At 38.4% G+C, this 18,560-nt stretch overlaps 4 protein-coding genes across 6 annotated transcripts; 1 reads left to right on the top strand and 3 right to left on the bottom strand.

Annotated features, from left to right (window-relative positions):
* Positions 1 to 969: 969 nt before the first annotated feature.
* LOC137734283 (tetraspanin-19-like) lies at positions 970 to 4,157 on the bottom strand. 3 transcript variants are annotated; one of them, XM_068473577.1, is made up of 7 exons: positions 3,866 to 4,157; positions 3,508 to 3,607; positions 3,141 to 3,221; positions 2,949 to 3,053; positions 2,229 to 2,803; positions 1,906 to 1,968; positions 970 to 1,681 (listed from the first exon to the last, which is right to left on the bottom strand). In XM_068473577.1, the coding sequence occupies exons 1-5, from the start codon at positions 4,027 to 4,029 to the stop codon at positions 2,540 to 2,542; spliced, it is 714 nt and encodes a 237-aa protein (XP_068329678.1). In that variant the 5' UTR covers positions 4,030 to 4,157; the 3' UTR covers positions 970 to 1,681; positions 1,906 to 1,968; positions 2,229 to 2,539. The 3 variants fall into 3 exon arrangements, with proteins under 3 accessions (XP_068329678.1, XP_068329680.1, XP_068329682.1); XM_068473579.1 differs by having other exon boundaries at positions 970 to 1,675; XM_068473581.1 differs by having other exon boundaries at positions 970 to 1,675; positions 1,906 to 1,965.
* A 1,615-nt stretch (positions 4,158 to 5,772) lies between these two features.
* On the bottom strand, positions 5,773 to 9,092 carry LOC137741490 (uncharacterized). Its single transcript, XM_068481197.1, has 7 exons — positions 8,397 to 9,092; positions 7,965 to 8,296; positions 7,510 to 7,849; positions 6,991 to 7,139; positions 6,810 to 6,903; positions 6,222 to 6,293; positions 5,773 to 6,112 (listed from the first exon to the last, which is right to left on the bottom strand). The coding sequence occupies exons 1-7, from the start codon at positions 8,955 to 8,957 to the stop codon at positions 6,068 to 6,070; spliced, it is 1,593 nt and encodes a 530-aa protein (XP_068337298.1). The 5' UTR covers positions 8,958 to 9,092; the 3' UTR covers positions 5,773 to 6,067.
* A 999-nt stretch (positions 9,093 to 10,091) lies between these two features.
* LOC137714343 (uncharacterized) lies at positions 10,092 to 13,143 on the bottom strand. The gene is made up of 3 exons (XM_068453584.1): positions 12,423 to 13,143; positions 11,416 to 11,496; positions 10,092 to 10,748 (listed from the first exon to the last, which is right to left on the bottom strand). Exons 1-3 carry the CDS (start codon positions 12,796 to 12,798, stop codon positions 10,381 to 10,383), a joined length of 825 nt encoding a protein of 274 aa, XP_068309685.1. The 5' UTR covers positions 12,799 to 13,143; the 3' UTR covers positions 10,092 to 10,380.
* Positions 13,144 to 15,164: 2,021 nt separating this feature from the next.
* LOC137746584 (D-amino-acid transaminase, chloroplastic) lies at positions 15,165 to 17,542 on the top strand. Its single transcript, XM_068486604.1, has 4 exons — positions 15,165 to 15,274; positions 15,839 to 16,017; positions 16,204 to 16,877; positions 17,035 to 17,542. Exons 2-4 carry the CDS (start codon positions 15,899 to 15,901, stop codon positions 17,127 to 17,129), a joined length of 888 nt encoding a protein of 295 aa, XP_068342705.1. The 5' UTR covers positions 15,165 to 15,274; positions 15,839 to 15,898; the 3' UTR covers positions 17,130 to 17,542.
* The last annotated feature ends 1,018 nt before the right edge of the window (positions 17,543 to 18,560 follow it).

The raw sequence follows: 18,560 nt of genomic DNA, 5'->3' as shown, positions 1-18,560 counted from the left end.
TTTCATTTTATTTCTCACACATCTTTTAATAATTTTTTATTCTTTCATATTTTTCAATTCATCTGATGCGACTACCAAAAATTAAAAAGTTGTGTGAGAAGTAAGATGTGGTGTATAGATATCACATCCCTTCTGTATAAGTGGGCCCCGCTTTTCCTTAACTGCCTCTATTTGACAATTTGTATTGTATTTATACCTTTTCTTTCTCGAAGAAAATCTCTGTTTCCAATTCTGCACGATCCGCCGTTGGTTTTGTGTGGTACGGGATTCTTAGCCGTTGGATTTAAAATTTGTCGTCTTCTTTTTTTTTTTTTTTATCTGCTACGAATTGATGTTGTTATCCGTGACGTGAAAAACCGTTTCGGTGGGCACGTGCATCGAGGGCACGTTGCTTCGGCCTTATCGATGTTATCTAATTTGGGGAGGCAGTCCCTTCGGGGACATCCGATAAAATTTTGGTAGGCACGTGCATCGAGGCGTGGGTATGGGCTGAATCTCTGCCTCTTGTTTGTAAGCGTACATGCATCTCTTCCCATTATATAAAAGCCCAATGGGCTTTAAGCCCGTCCAGTTATACCTACAATACTGGGGTTGGGAGAAATTAAACTAATGAATCTGGGGGAAAATTAAACTTACGACTTCGAGTGTAAGTGTAAATGCATTTAGCTTTTCTTTTTCAATTTGTGTATTGTATGTGCAAATGTATTATTTGAAGTTGTTCTCTCAATGATTCGTTAAAACACATCTTTTAAAAGCCCAACGCATTATACACGTAAGTAACCAAATACCTTTAAGCAAAGTTCTTGAATAGAACACAGAAAAAGTCACATATTCTACACGTATGTAAATTAAAATAAACAATAAAATTATATTAAACGTTATAAAAAAAAATTTAAATAAATAAAGCATGCTTTAGGCAAAGTTCTCGAGTAGTATGTATGTATTTTTAATGTACTACACCAGTGTCTTATTTTATTAACTATGTTCTTAACCAATTGAGCTATAAATTGAGATTATGAGATGAGGCGGTGAGGAAAATTAAACTTATGGTCTCATGTGTGAACAATATATGCTACTAACCAACCAAGTTACAAGCATGTTGCTCGCATTTTTCTATTTTTAATACAAATAGGCAACAAACCAGCACTGGTGACCCTTGGATTACAAGAGAGTTACCATATGGCCACTTTATGCACTTCAAAATTGGCTTAGACATGAGTGGACACAGTTGCATGTATTGCATCTACAAGATGAGGAACTGCCTTGCGACCAAGACCTGTCAAGGTAGTCCTACTGCACAGTAACAATAAGGGTGAGTAAACTATGCCCTAATGTAAGATGACGACGTTCGATCTATGACACTGCCGATGGACTCAACGCAGACCGCAAGACAATGACCCTACAATATACAGCAGACTTAACCAATTTCTCAGGTACAAGATCCTGCAGGTTTTACCAGTTGAGGGATCTTATAAAACTGCAAGGTTGAAGCTGAAATCGAGCTTAAACGAAACTGTACCATACCTGCTAAGCAATATCAGGGCAATTATCTGCTCCCACTGTGGCATAGTTGGATCAACACACCGGTGGGGTTATGCGCACATGCTTGGAGAAGCACGATAGCTCCTGTTGGGCCGGAACGAAGATCTTCCAGCATTCCTGTCATTCACTGAGACTGGAACTAGAAGATGTGAACAAAAGAACGTTCAAGCATTGTCGCGGATGGAAAACGTTAGGTAGAATAATAGGTACAAACAAATTATAGCCTACATAATCTTATCGATCTTCTGACAGAAATAAACGATAAGTCCACTGAAAATACAATCAACAATAGAAGAGAGGGATGCAAGGTAATGGCATACAAAAGAAGGAAAATACAAGTAGCATTTATATACAAAAACTTACCTTCAAAGTCTAGTATGCGTGTTCGTGGATCATAGTAACGATATGTCTTCATAGCTAGATCTGCTGCATTGAAAAAATTCGGGTGGTTTTGATAAGGTGTCTGGGACATGTACACTGTATGATGATGCTAAACTACTCTAATGCATAGGAGCGCGAGTTTATCTCTTGTGGATCAACCACGATAACTAGACACACAAATATTCAAAGTTTTAAGCAAATGCAATACTGGTGTGAGTTGCAGTATCCCGTGAACCATGAGTCTTTGAACCATTCACAAAGAAATCCAAGTTTTAAGAAAGTGTGGGAAAATCTAATTTCCTTACCACGGGAATTGTTGCTTCAGGAACCTGAGGAATGTGTGCAAATGCAGAACCGCCATGTTCAGACGCCATGATCTCCGCTGAGAGGGTGGCAGTGCAGGCAATTCTCCGTAGAGTTTTGGACCTGGATGGCGGGTTGGTGAGCTGAGATTTGGAGTTTCGGACAAGCGGTTGTTGGTTTTCAACGGTAAAAGCATTTACCATTTCACTATTTCAGCGACAGTGAACTAATGGCACTGCCAAGATTATACACTTCTAAACCCCTTCAACTAAATACAAAAATGCAGGGAACCCAAAACTTATATACTTCTGCCCTAACTAAGGGTGGCTCTTCTTTGAAAACGCATTCTGAAAAATCTTTGTACATTTGAAAAAAGGCTTGGGCGTGGTGGAGATTCAAATTCTGGTGGTGAAACTTCGTAGTTTCTGAATCCATGTCTTGATATATCTTGTAACGATTGTGTAGGTGCTGCTAAAAATGAGTATCTGAAGTTTGTGACATCAGAAGAGTTGAAATGTTCCGTCCTCGGCTCAGAACCAATGGCCCAAAGAATGATTGCCAGCACGGTAGCCTTGATCTGCAAAATGAACTTGTGTTTAGCTCAAAGTCGCAGGAAATTCTGTAGTGCAAACATTGTCTGAACCGTTAAGTCACCAAAATTATGATGATCTAACGGTTCAGACAATGTCCGAAGTTGAGTAAAAAAACAGGGTTTTTTGTACCTGCGGTATCAAAATGAGAATTACAATGATGCGGCACATGTTTAGATGAAACCTCAAGAAGTTTTTGAACAGGGTGTGATCCTCATCAATGTACTTGGCAAATTGCTGTGAAAAAAGCAGCTTATTGAAAAAGTGATTACTAGTTAATGGCTACCAAGCTTAAAAGACTGAATGCAGTCCATGAAGGCATACCTCTTCCCAGTCCATCCTATAGAAAATTGAGACAATCACTCCAACTTCAAGGCAAAGAAGACAGAAGACGAAGATTATGTACTAATTAAAATTGGTCAAGGACAAACCAGATTGATGATATTTATGTAAATATTCATAAAACTAAATTCAAATTGCTAAAAAGTGGTAAAAAGTTGAAGGCAAAAAAGGCAGAAACGTTTGGATGGCGATTTTGACACTCATCTTCAAGTGTTCTGCATTCAAATGGAGGAGTGCAGGAAAATAAAACGAGTGTGAAAATCACCTCCCAAGTTTTTTTTTCGAACATAGTAAACAAAAATTTGAAGTCGAATGTCAATACAAAAGCCGTATACACCAGAAAGGATACAATGAAGAGAGTAAAACTGCTGACGGAATTGGCAACAATATGACCGCAAAGGGTGCTCAGGCAGACAGCAATTCCCATACCTAAACATGTATATATAAACCTGTCAAACAAAATTGCAACTGATGACTTTCGAACAAATGCAAAATATAACAAGATTAAAGAAAAACTGCAGGAAGCCTCTGCTCTATAGGTCTATCACAAAAAACAGCAAAAACCCTTCTCGTTTTCTTTGATACAAGCGATATTGGAGAGCGGAAGATTTGAATACAGAACCTCGGAATCACCCAAAACATGAAAATATGAATTCACAATTCAACGAAAGTAAAATATGTGCGTGTATATGTGTATGTATATTTACCAGGGCTTAGGGACAATTGAGACAGGAGGGAGCTCAGAGACTCCAACTTGCCATTTCTTGGTGAGCCAAAGGGAGTAGATGATGACTGCAACTCCACAAACATTGACAAATAAATTCAAAGCTCTCATGGAGTTGTTCAAGCAACACCTTGCACTGATCACCATTTCTCTATCACACCAGTCAGCACTACTCTCTGTGTGTTGCTATAGCCCGCACCTATTAGGCTATTCCTAGCGACCTATATAACTCAGAATAAGAAACAACAATAATACTCTACCTTTCCTTCTTGACAAAAACCTATGTGGGTTGGAGGAAAGGAATTGCTGGAGATGGGGGTTTGGTGATAATCTGGCAACATACCCAAATGACTTATGTGCCCATAACGAGATGCAACTGTGGCGATAGATGAATTAGTCAGTTAACATTCTGACATGATAGTGTGTGATTGGTTTGTAATACCACCATAACAACAGAATTCACAATGCATTAAAGTTTATCTCAACAAAACATGACAGTATCTAATTGGCTGAAATACTACCGCGTTAAAATTCCGCTTGTATGTAAGTCCTGGACGGAATGACTGATCCGTCAAGTGAAATCTTAAAGAGATGCGATGATAACGTTGAATGTTTGATGGAGGGTTAGTGTACATGTGTGCGCACTATGCAAATCCAAGTTAAAACCACACAACTAACATTCAAAAAAGTAGGAGTAGAAACCAAAGACAGAGGCTTCATGTTCATAAAATGTCATCCAAATTTGTCTTAGTACATGTATTTATTACCCAAATAATATTTGACTAATTCTTGACAGGTTGAACATTCAATATTAATTTGATCCATTTTGGACTAAAATTTTTTCAAAAGGTGACTAAACTGTTTTATATTTTTATTCAGCCATAAATTTTCTATCATGATGACTAAAAATAGTATGCTGAAAATGAAATTAATATTTTTTTTTTATAGTTGTTATCGACACTACGAATATACAAGCATGCACTTTATAAAGTAAAAAACTATTGCTGTGTACATTTTTTTTTTTTTTTTTGTGAAACAAATGATATAGGAAAAGAATGAATATGCACAAAAAAAGCGAGTGCGAATATTAATATTCTTACCGGAGCTATAAGTCCGTTGCTGTTAAAAAAATTATAAAAATCAATTAGGGGGGACAATCTATAAATAAGTTTTATTATTGTATAATGAAAAATGGTACATGGAAAAGGACAAGCGAGAATTGACAACCATTGCGACTTGCGAGTCTAATTCTCCCGCTCACAAAATTAGCGGATTGAAAAAACGACAGGGAAATTAACGTAATCGCTGTCGTCAAATGTTGCCTTCCCCGAAAGTCAATTAGCATGAGTGACCGCACCTAGATCCTCTTTTTGAGAATTTCAAAGATCTTTCAATCATATTCGTTCATCATATATTATGTGATCGATTTTTGTCAGATGTTATTTATATTTAATTTTAAATAAAAAAATTTATAATAATTTATAATCGCACGATATACGATTATGAGGATTTCAAAGATCCTCTAATTACATCCGTTCATCGTACATTATGTGTTCGATTTTCGTTAGATATTGTTTATATTTAATTTTAAATAAAAAATTTATAATAATTTTTTATCACATGATATACAATAAACGAATGTAATTAAAATATCTCTGAAAGAATCTAAAAAGGATCCTTATTCCACATCTAGGGCCTAATTGCATATTGTGCACTAAGATATGGTTTATCTCTCATCACGTGACATTGGATAATTATTTTACTCATCAATTATAAATCTGTTCATATATGGATGGAGTACGAGGCATTTGAACGAAAGATAAGTTCTTTTAAGGAGTTTCATAAAATAAGTATCACAAGTAATAATCCATGCCATAATTCAAACTTAACTAAAACCCAACTATATATTTACATATAAATATCTCTCTCATCATGTGACATGTGTTTTGACAAATATCCGATGCACCAAATTATGACTTGGATTCAGGGGGAAAAAAAAAACTTGGAAAGTTACATTTCGATAATTCTAAGAGTTAAACGACATCCGCCAATTCAAAAGACCAGCCGAGCAGGTACATGAGGCAGGTAATTAGCAAGAAGTAAAAAAATCTCAAAACGTCATTACACGAATCTAAACGAGCAAAAATTGCAGGAGAGGACGGTAATTTAGAAAGCGACGGATGACTCAATCAAGCTTTACCCTGTCCATATCATTGATCACCCCTTCAAGCTGTAATGAAAAAGTTCAAAGATATTAAACAGGGCGATTAACTATTTACTTGCCTAACGCTGCTAATTAAGATTTCATTAAATAAGGGAAAGCAAGGAATTGTGCATACCTTAACGATTTGTCGCAAGAAGTAATCCCCATATCGTTTTGCTGGTTTTGATTCGACGACAGAAATCAAGTCCTGCAGTAGAATAGAAATCTTACACGCAGAAAACATATGCGTCATCATTTACCATTCTAATTTACACTAGATAAGGCTAACAATTTCCCAGTAAATAAGTCATCATTGATGTGAAGAAAACATCGATAGACGCAGATCCTCCAAGTGTAAAAGAAGGGCATATCAGAGTAACTGAACCCATTTCCAAAGACAACCATTCTGCATTCACACTTTTTGTTTTTCCTTTTGGGCATTGAATTGCATAGTTAAGTCAAACTACAGACCGAAATCACATGTTCACTTAAGAAAACTATGAGTCGACCTAACATAATTTAAGAATCAAAAAACAGAAAAGAATTGTATTTGAAATATAAAAAGGGAGCGACGCTGCATAAGGCCAGCTGACGACTTAAGGTAACACTGTTTTAGATCTTCTGAGGCAACTTTATAATCACCTCGACAAACGTCCCATAAACCAAGTGCATAAGGAGTTCATGTTTCCATTAACAAGATAAAAGGTAATAGAAGAAAACATACATCGTCAATATAGAAATCCACATCAGCATTGGAGATAACTTTTCCCTCAGTATCAACAGCATGTGTCTTGTGCTTGTATGTCAACAAGATTGTCCTACAAGACAGAGTGACAAAACAACAAATATTATATAATCAAAACAAGAATTAGACAAACATAAGTAACAGAATCCTCATTAAGTACCTCAACTTGGATTCATCCACTTCCATGTAGCTTGCGAGCTTTCCTACGGAGATGGATGAATAGACTTGTAAGAAGGTCCTGACGCCTGATAATAACTGTTGCTGCTTCACTTCATAAAGGAACAGTTTCAATTGAAGTCTATAAGCGTCCTGCAATTGGTAAATCGAATATATTAATTGTGAACACATGCCCGCGCGCAAACCCATTCAGAGAGAAAGACAGAGAGGAACTCCACCAACACTTTGCCTCAAACATCCGCATATCTAATAGTAAGACTTCTTTTTTATTTCTGTTTCCAACCTTAAACCCCCAGAGCCTAAAGGCCACTTCTCTCTCTGGTATGACACCATCAAATTTCAGTCTATGGAATTTTTGTTATTGCTCAAGTGTTTGCTGATGCTATGCATCAAGTCTACCACCAAATCATGTAAACGCATTATAACCACAACCAATAATTAGAATCGTATGCCCTATTCTCCAAGAAAAATCATCATATCAACACTGTAACGTTTCACATACCTGGTTGTAGTTAACAAGGGGCTCCTCAAAACTTGGAGGGGAAGGGGTAATGAACTTAGGGCATGCGTAGGAGAAGAGCTCATCATAAATAGCAAAGGCTTCATCGTCATATCTCTGCATTCTGTTCATTTTCTCACCATACTTCTCGCGCAACTGAGAGTTCACAGTTTCCTCAACAAGCTTCACCTGGGGGCATAGTGAAAGAGCAATTGCCAACAGTGCATACATCTGCTCATTCTTCTTCAGAATCTGCTCATACTGTGGAGATTTCTGATGGAACTGCTTGGTCTTGTAGATGTATAACAGAATCTTATTAAATTCCCGAATTGCTTCCACATACCTGCAGCAAAAAACCAGTAATACTTGTAAGGCTACCTAAACAAAGTTATATATGCGTACACATCTAACGCAAAACAAAGTCAAATCACAAAGAACATACAAAATGAACAATGTACCTCCGCAGCATAAGATTGGCGAAACCATAATGATAAATGGTGGTAATGTGGCTTCCAATAACAGTGGTAAAAACACCTTGTTGGGTAATGTCAATGGGCTGCAAGCACTTCAGACCGGTATGATAATCGCCCAAAAGACAATGAACTCGAAGCAAACCCACCATGCTGAAATACCCCAACACCTTCAACACATTACTGCCACCATTATAATCATACCCATCAGTGGCGGTAAACTGCTCGAGCCCTTCCTTCTCTTGCTCAAGAATCTGAATGATCATCGACTTCTCAACCAGAGCTTGCAAGAAGTTAAGGACACCGTACACATTCCAAGCCTGCCAAAAAAAACCCCAATTATGGTCATCTCAAACAACAATGAGAATCCAATTTCGGGTTTAGGGTTTCTGACATTGAGGAACTGAATGTGATAATTACCTGATCAAATTGCCTGAGCAGAGCAATCTCCTGCTCGGTTTTGTTCTTCATCTTAGCTCTGTACTGGCAGAAACTCTGGAACTGGTAGACGAACTCGTCGACCATGTCCCAAAGCCACTGGTTCGGCAGCTGCATATTAACGACGCCATGGAGGACAACCTGGAAGACGCTGCAGTAATTGTCCCAGGAGTCGATTCGCTGCTTCAGCGTCGGGGACAGGCGGGCGTAGAGGTGGCGGAACCACATCTCGCGGTAGAGGAGGCAGAAGACGTGGTCATTGTCGACGTAGTGGGCGACGGCGTCGACGGAGGGCCAGGGGGTGTCCTTGAAGAGCCGATCGGAGATGGTCTGGAACGAGGACTCGTACATCTGGTGGATCTCATAGACATTCTTCTCACGGATGTGGCGGTAGAGGTGGACGACGAAGGCTTTTACGGAGTCGGGGACGAAGTTGGGGTCGTATCCGAGGTCTGAAGACGGCGGGGCTCCGGACGAAGTTTGGCGCTGCGTCGCCGATGTCTCGTCGTATGTGCCTGCGTCGTCGTAGTCGTATGCTGCCATTGTGGTTGCTGCTGGTTGGGAATTCGAGTGTCGACAGAGTCGAGAGAGTCGAGAAGGGTTGTGCCGTTCAGCCGAGCCACTGCAGAGAAACGATGAGAGGAGGAGAGAGATTAGGGTTTTACACGTTACAGCAGCACTAACCAATGAATTTCATTGGGGAGTTTATAGTCAAAATGTTATCCCGATTTGCATAACTTCTCATTTTGACGAGGTTTGCATAACTTTTTATTTTGATTTATATATTTATCTACGGTGAATTATTTTAGTTATTCTGTGAAAAATTTTCATAAAATAAGAATAAAATGACAAAAATATCCACATTTTTGGTCAAATCGTTTTGGCATATTATTTATTAAATTGAGGATAGTTTTGTCATTTTGATCCTTATTTAACATACTTTTTCACCCAATGATCAAAATGATTGATGGTGGATAATGTTAGAGACCACTTCTTTTGATTTTAAATCTCAAGAATTAAAATGAGGAGTTATACAAATATCAAGATTATTTTTGCTAAAAGATGGATTGGGTTTTGTTTGGGCTTATAAGGGTTTCTTATTCGGGCATTTGATTACGCCATGCTTGGGGTCTAAAGATGGAAAAAAGCGGACAGTAAGTCATTGATAGACACCATTATTGTTAATAAAATCAAAATGATATACCAAAAATGATACTACAATCTAGAAATATTTCTCTTCACTTGTGAGTAAAAGCTTTTAAGTTCGACTCACATGGATGACAATGTTGTATTATACTTGTGTTAAGTTCGATACTTGATTAGTGGTTGACCCATTGTGTGACCAAACCTAAACTTAAACGCATCACTTGGTACATGATATGGGCGATTCACATCTAAACACACACAAGTTCAAAAGATGAATTGATAACAAGGCTGAGACCATGTTTACTTGAAACAAGAGAAGTCGTGAATGACAATGATAATTAATACCCCCAAAGGTATGATTTATTAAGGAAACATAACCCATAACTTGCAACATAGTAGCATGTAAACATGCCATGAGTTTCTCAGCATTGTTCAATAGATCTTTGATATAAAAATCGTGGCAGAACATCTGGTTACTTTGAGTGTGGGGGGGGGGGGGGGGGGGGGGGGGGGGGCTGAGGGAGGGAGGGAGGGAGAGAGATCTGGTTAGATATTCACAGGCTACCAAAGAGGGCACGCGCAACAAAGGTTACAAAATCGACATGATCCTAAAGTCGGGCAACCAGCATTCACTTTGTGTTACATCATTACTAGAACCATTTCAAAGCTGGCATCTTTGATGAGCCAAAGTTGAATTTCAAACTATTCTATCCTCTTCTGAAGTTGTCAAAAAGTCTGCCGGAACTTGTTTAGTTCTGAAAGGCTTCACGTAAATGCCAAACCATTCACATGTTAGAGTTGGAGATATGTGGGAAAGTTCCTAACAACTGTCAGGTTCATCTTCTTCATCAGAAGATAGGAGTGAAGACCCCATCCATGCTTTAAACCCTTCGTTAACCCGCCTTTCCACCTCTGGTGACACTTCTACGGGGTTCTCCAACATTTCAAGACCTAGGTTTCGACCGCCAAACTCACCCTCATCAAGGATTGCAGCTGCTCTCCTTCTTAGAAAGAAGGCAGTTCCTCCATATAGAACAACCATCCCCCAAGATCCAAACTCATAGCACCAGAACAAGGGCAAAGAGCAGGAGCTTCCTTGTGTTAGGAGGCTAGAGCCAAGAAACAATGCAAGTAGACCAAATATGATAGCAAAGACGGCATTCAGAATCGATAGACATCGAACTCCACCTGCAGATTATAAAAGAGGTCAAACATCAATTATTAGAGGTTGTCATGCAACGCCAAGCTTCTGACCAAAGGTGCCAGGATATAAAAGAAATGCTACAATTTGTATTGTTAAAGAAAACTGGCATGATAAAACGGATGAACCATCAGTGCCACACGGGAAAAGATACTCATAACCGAACTTCTGTATGCCCATTCTGGCAAGGCCCTAATAAGAAGTACAAAAATCTTCATGATGCAAGCAATCTCTTAGATCCATCTTTAACCAACAAAAGAAAGCCTTTACCCTAACTCACTTGCAACTAAAAAAAGTGTGAACAAATTCTGGCACACTACACTTCTATACCCAATTTGCTATTTAGGAGTAACTAGTAACTGTATAACTAGCACCAGGGTAAAAACTCAAAACAGCCAAGCAAGTTGAGATAGTATGCAGCAACCAGATGATCTATGACAAGTCCAGTCACATGTGATAAGCAATAGATAGCGGTGACTTAAATATATAGGATACAGTAGTTCATTTGAAATATTCCAATAACTAAACCATGAACAAGTGAAGCAAAATTTCAGTGTGAAAGGGCGAAAACGAGTTATAACAGCTAAATATCAATAAAGGAAAAAGAAAACAAGTGTGCCAGGAGTGTGAGAGAGAAAGACAAAGGGAGCATACCTCTTTTGGAAGCACAGTAGTTATTTTCAACAACTTTTAAGCATCCATGTCTTGTTGGAGCAGAATAAGCAACGGTGATTCCTGCACCCAGATTGAAACTATGAGAAGTTGAAAACCATTTAGCATATCCAAATCAAATTATTGCCCTGAAAATTGTTAGATCTAATCCCTGTAAAATATTTTCTCAAAAAAACAAAAAAAAATTCCCTGTAGAATAATGAGGCAATATCCAACAACACAATGTCCCTTCTCCAACAAAATTGTATACCATGATCCATGCACAACCAATTAATACTCATTTATACACTTCGCAAGCAGATTATGCCCTAGACATGAAGCTGGTCACGAGGTGTGAATCAACCACTACGGAACCATATAAAGCCCCATATTTATTACTAAGTTTTCAAATATCGACCCTTTAAGGGTGGTCTTTCAGCTTTGATGCATATTCTTCTGATTGTCTTTAACAGAAGTTCTACTTCTACTACAAAATACCAAAAAAAAAAAAAAAAACTACTAAAGAGATTCACTTTTGTGCTCCGGGTGAGTACATGGCTTCTAGTACTCATTCACCAGCTACAAAGCTATCAACTTTAAGTATTATAAGCATAAATCTATTCCACCAAGTGAACACCATAACTTACAATTCAGAGTACTTAGACAATGGCTTATCCGAGACAGCAAACCCCGGATTATAAATGCCATTTCCTTATAGTACTTCTGATGATTTTTCTAACCAAATAGACCAAGATCTCACAATTATCCAATATGTAACCTATACATTCCCCAAGTCTTCCCTTTTGTTATCACTAATCACAATCATTTTTTACTAGATATTTCGATCCTAACGCACTCGTAATGAACCAAGTCTCCACCTTTCTACAACAAACACAAAATCAAAAATTTCATTTCCTACCTCTTGGATTTATTAGCATCCAAACAAGAACTTCAAATTGTAAAAAAAAAAAAAAAAAAAAAATCAAAGTAGAGCTTGAAAGCTTCCTTACCCGCAACGAGATACATGAAAGTAGCCAAGAAAATGATCAAGGTGGGAATGAACACAACCATCCAGTAGTAATCCGCAATTTCCTGATCCGTAAGATAAAACGCTCCCGGAAACGGATCCGAATCGCCGCCTCTCACATTCATCGGCAACGAATTAAGCCTCCGGTCGCCGCAGAACGGCCGCTTAGCCGGGTCGGCCGGAAACACAATGTTCAAGCTAATAACCGTGCACACAACAACTACGAGGCAGACCAACGCCATGGACGCCATTAGCAGTGGTTTCTGAAGTTTCACCCACGCTCTGTCTTCCGCCCGGAGGCTCTCGTACTCGTGCTTCGGCATGAACGCCTGGCGAAGCGCGTCGCCGATTATCTCCATTTTTGAACCAAGTTCAAGAAACCCTAGCTCAATCGGATACAGAAACAAACTAGGTTCTGCTTCTTTGTAGTGATGATTGATTGAAGTTTGGTCGAGCAAACCCTAGGTTCTTCAATTACCCCAAATGTTGGGGCTCTTGATCCAAGTTCGTGGGTTGAAAATTTGAATTTTCAAAAACCCTAATTTGCAAGTGTGAAACGTATGAGAGAAGTCGGTGTTGTTGCTTTCAGATATGATCAGCAAGTCAGCACCTTTTTTACGCAATCGGGATTTGGCGGGTGTTTGTGTGGTGGCGCGTACACTTCACAACCGCTTTGGTTAGCTGAAAATTTGATAACTTGGTAGGCCGTGGCCGTTAGGTTATGATTGGCCTAATTATAAAAATATTATAATAATTTGTCTAATTAGGTACAAGAAACATCCTATTGCAAATGGTGAGTCCACTAACCATACTTCGAAAATAAAATTTAATTTTTGTCATTGAATATTACAGTTAATAATATTTTTTTGCGCATAAATAATAAATATTTAAAACAAATTTCATAAATTACGAATTTAAAGCCAATTTATTATCCTATTTTTTGATATATATATATTATTTAAGAAAATAAAAACAAAAGTTACATTCTAAGAAAAACTAATGAAAATGGTTTGAAAACTTTAAGTTTTAACCATAATGACAAAATAAAAGGTAAAGTGAATAGTATTATAATTGATTTTTTAGTATAAAAATATGATTTTTCGTTAAAATAAACAGTACCAGAGCTTTTCGTTAAAAGCACTTGCACCGTGTGCTCCAGCCCAAGGGACAGGCACAGGAACAGGCCCAAATAGGCCGGGTGATGAAGCCCAGCGTGTGTTGGCGAGCGAGCCCGAGCAGGCCCGAGGGAGGGGCCCGGCAGGAGTTGCCAGCCCAAGAGCCCAAAGGCCACGTGATGCAAGGCTGACGTCTGGGCAACGTCATCCATCATCTCCTCTACATTTTTGGGCCTCAACCTTACAGCTACTCGACCTCCGTCGTTCTTGGAAGCTGCAGAGAGGATCCTCTCCGGTCCCAAACCCACCAGAGCCTTCGGATTCGTCTTCTTTAAAGGCCAAGTAGGCATCATGAGCTTTCCCGGAGTCGGCGTCGTGCTTTCCCGAAGCCGGCGTCGTGACTTCCTCATAAATGGTTGTCGGAGAAGATGCAGAAGATGCATAATTGAAGAAGAAGTTTTTCGATAAACAAACAAAGAAGGAAAAAGGAAGTGAAGAAGAAGATGCATAATTGAAGAAAAAGATTTGAAGAAGAAGCAGAACCAAATCTGTAGAGAAGAAGGAAGAAGGAGGAGGATTCGGAGATAAATTAATAATATAATATTAATTATAAATAAAAAAATACTAAGATATTATTGCCTATTGCCATGACTATTTAGTGTAGGGGTGGAGATGCAAAAATAGTTACTATTTATTAAGAACAATTACTATTCACTGAATTGATTAAATAGCGAATAGTCCGAGAGAGCCTTTGCAACAGTGGAGTTGCTGTAAAGCTTCATAGATTCTATCAAACAAAAAGCCAAAAGCTAATTTGCACAATGACGTCAATCCATTAAAAAATTGGCATAAATCCATTAGAAGAAACAAGAAGCCTTCATTTTTCCTTGACATCTTTTGATTTTTTAATACAATACTTTGAAATGGCTCATTAAAAACTCAAAAGAATTGTTGTCATTTTGTGATTGTCAAAAAAATTTTGCAGAGAAGAAATATAATTATCACGTCATTTCAACTGATTTGAATGAAATGCAATCACGCATGATATTAAAGTAATTGATCGCATAAAAAGTTGAATTTAGATAGGAAATACCAAACGATCAGAAATATGATTTTAACGAAATGTAGTAGTATTTTTTTTTTTTGGAAAACTAATAAAAATAGCTTGAAAACTTTGAATTTTGACGATAAGGAAAAAATAAAGGGTAAAGTAAATAGTACCAGGATTGACTTTTTAATGTTAAAATATAATTTATTTGTTAAAGTTAACAGTATCGTAGTTTTTCGTTAAAACTTTTTCTTTCTTTTTTTTTTTCCAAGTTATACACATGATCTTTTCCAAGCTCAAAACCTATCCTTTAAACCCCGGAGTGTGCACTCCACGCGCCACCTTAAGCCGTGGTGGTAATACACGAGGAATAAAAAATGTAAAGGCAGGATCCACCTTCGATCCAGTATTAAGCTCAGTCATCGATAGACGTCTTCGTTTTCGCAGAGCTCACTCCGATCGCTTCCATGGCTTCCCTCCCGTCTCTCCCGAAACCCATCTCGCAAACCCAGCATTTTCCCATAAACCCAGCTCGCCATTCAAGGGGTTTGATCGTAGTTTCACGAAATCATCTATTTTCCGGACATGGGTTGCTTAATTTTCAACATGGGTCGTTCGGAGCCGGAGAGATGAGGCCCATCAGAAGGTCGAACCGAACCAAAGCTGTGTCCGGTAAGTTCGTAGAAGCACTTCTGTTCATAGTCGCTTTTATAAACGTGTCGAATTTTTTTGAAAAAAACTCTAGTACTCACATATAAGTTCATGATTAGAACACTAACAACGACAATATTGGTTGTGCCAGATTATGGGATCCAAGTCTCTGAGGTTCCACAGTTGACTTCCACAGAGGTCACCTTCTCGCCTTTGAATCATGAACTTTTCTCTTCTGCACACCCGTATTCGTTTATGTTCTTGGATTCAATAAACGAAAGAAAAATCAACGGACATAATTACATAGGGTGTGCATATAGTACTCTATGCTTCAGTACTGTTCTTAAAGTTCTTTGCTTGCAGTAAAAGTTAGAAAAGTACAGCGAAATAAGTAAAAAAAATATTAATTGGTGTCTTGAGTTATTATTTTCTGCGATGAAGTGTGGTAAAGTTTGAGACTTGTTTGATTCTGGAAAAGATTAGTTCAGACTTCATAGATTAGTACTAATTACTAAATATCCATGTTCAAGACTTTTTTTTTTTTTACTTCTGTTTTATGATATTTGAACTTTTCTATGTAGAAAGGCAATTGAAAGGCTAAAAGCACACCGCGAAAATCAGAATGGTAAGCAACAATTTCTCGCCATGTACTCTAGCGTTTTCGGAGGAATTACGACGGATCCAGCTGCTATGGTGATTCCCATTGATGACCACATGGTCCACAGAGGGCATGGTGTTTTCGACACTGCTGCTATAAAGGATGGGTTAGTGAGTTTGGCCTTTTAATGTCTGGATAATTTTTGTTCAACATCGAACATGGATTTTGAAAATTTGTATGATCTTAACACACACACACACGCACACACAGATTTTCAGTGCTGTAATTTTTAAGATGTGAATTATTCAGTAAGTTCAACTTTGTTTATTGTTCTCTCTTCTCTGCATCGAAGATATCTCTACGAGTTGGACCAGCACCTTGACCGTATTTTAAGGTCAGCATCCATGGCGAAAATTGACCTGCCATTTGATAGGGAAACCATAAGAAGGATACTTTTACAAACTGTGAGTGTTTCCAAGTGCAAAACAGGATCTCTGAGATACTGGCTCTCAGCAGGACCGGGTGATTTTCAGTTATCCCCATCTGGCTGCCATCAGCCATCGCTTTATGCTATTGTGATCCAAGATCAATCGCCCTTTAGTTCGAAGGGAATTAAAGTAGTAACTTCTTCGATCCCAATAAAACCCCCCCAATTTGCAACCATGAAGAGTGTGAATTATCTTCCAAATGTGCTTTCGAAGATGGAGGCTGAAGAAAAGGGTGCATTCGCAGCCATATGGCTGGACGGAGATGGATTCATCGCTGAAGGGCCTAACATGAATGTGGCTTTTGTTACAAAAGAGAAGGAACTTGTGATGCCTCAGTTTGACAAAATCCTAAGTGGGTGCACAGCGAGGAGAGTTTTGGCTCTTGCAGAGGGGCTGGTGGGGGAGGGCAAGCTTCGGGGAGTAAGAGTAGACAATGTGACTGTTGAGGAAGGGAAGAAGGCAGATGAGATGATGCTTATTGGCAGTGGAATTCTCGTCCGCCCTGTAGTGCAGTGGGACGAGCAGATCATTGGGGATGGTAAGAACTTATCTCCATCCTGTGTAACTTTGAACATAAATTAACCGAATGAATGACCGACCAAATGTCCGCCCTGTGCTTTCTTTTGATGTGTTTCTTTCTTTTAACTACTATTTTCAAATGTTGCCTAATGAAACTTTTGGAGCTTATTACACAGGTAAAGAAGGCTCGTTGACCCAGATTCTCCTGAATCTTATTATTGAGGACATGAAATCCGGCCCGCCTTCTGTCCGAGCACCTATTCCTTACTAAGCCGGCACCAGCTGACATTTCAATTCTGTTGAAGTTTCAAGTGTCAGAAATCTATCATTACCCAACTGCCACATTTGTGTCCTGTACACGGAGCTCTGTCCGGATCCTTTTCTCAACCACGAAGGATCAACCGTTCAAGGAGGGCGATTTAGTTATGATAAAATTTATTTCGGTGCTGTCGTAAAAGCCAGTCAGAGTTTTTATTTTACTGTTAACAAGCCAAAACTGCTGTGATGTATTATTATATGGAATGTCAATATATTTTTCAGTGTTTAATGTATAAAGATTACTGCAGATTTAAGCACCTTCATAGCATGGTCTCTTGCCAGTTCTACTTTCTCCAACAGCCTGTGCTCATTCCAATTGTGGTCGATGAACGAATAACGCCATTTATCTTCGGGATTTACAACAATTTTCTCCAGGTTAACAGCAGTCTCTCTATCAATAATGCCTGAGGTTTGGTAATGTAGGAAGTACTCGTATATATGCCCGGTACTACCGGGCGCCAGTGAGCTTGAGAACCTCTAGCTGAGAAAGAAAGCACGAAAGGTGGTCGAGGAATCACAGCGCTTCCAAGCCGACGTTGTTGGATCTCTAAGTACTTCAACGCAAGCGATGTACCATCTTGGACAAGCTTGGAGTTGTGATCACTGGAGGCATCAGAGCTCACAGCTTCATGTTGGATAGGATTGCGAGGAGCTGCATGCGTGGGCAGATTGACCTGTTGAGCTTTGTCGAGCCATGGTACAAAATTAGAGTTTTCAAAATGCGGAATTCCATAGGAAAACCTTATTAGGGGAATGCGGAATATCATCTACTAAAATCATATTTTGTAAATTAACGTGGTTGTTGATGATTGAATTAGTATTTAAATACTGATTAATCTTGCATTATCCTTTGAATAAACATTATTTGGTGAAAATGTTTGGTACTGTGGATAAAACCAATGTCCATTTTTAATTAAATAATGGATTATCATTATGTCGTTAAATTAATGGGTCAATATTATTAAAAAAATGTTATTTTTATTTTAAATAAAGGTATCCTATCATAAAGTGATGGCAAACTAACATTCTTCCTTATAGCATAGCGTGACATAAAAAAATATATTCATGAAAATTCAAACTCGAGTTAAGAGCTCAGACTCTTTATTGTCTAACAGGTCAACCCCTTTATCTCTAAAAATATTTAAAAAATAACGTAGGCATGTCATTTGTTTTTTTGGTCAATGGCATCCGTCCGTTGAGCCCTGGCTTAGGTAACAACTACACCATGCTTTGAATTTTTGAGCCGCGATAATTTTGAAGTCATTTGTCAAAATTGCAACAAAAGATGTTGTCATGGGTGAAAAAACAGAAAAAAGAAGCAAATGGAAAGTCGGTGACACAAAGATAACAGAATTAAAGAGTCAACCGTTGATGAAAAAAGGCA

This window comes from Pyrus communis, chromosome 1 (genome assembly GCF_963583255.1).
Source record: "Pyrus communis chromosome 1, drPyrComm1.1, whole genome shotgun sequence".
NCBI classification, from domain to species: Eukaryota; Viridiplantae; Streptophyta; class Magnoliopsida; order Rosales; family Rosaceae; genus Pyrus; species Pyrus communis.
The sequence above is the reverse complement of the archived record's forward strand: the minus strand, read 5'-3'. Positions and strand labels throughout refer to the sequence as shown.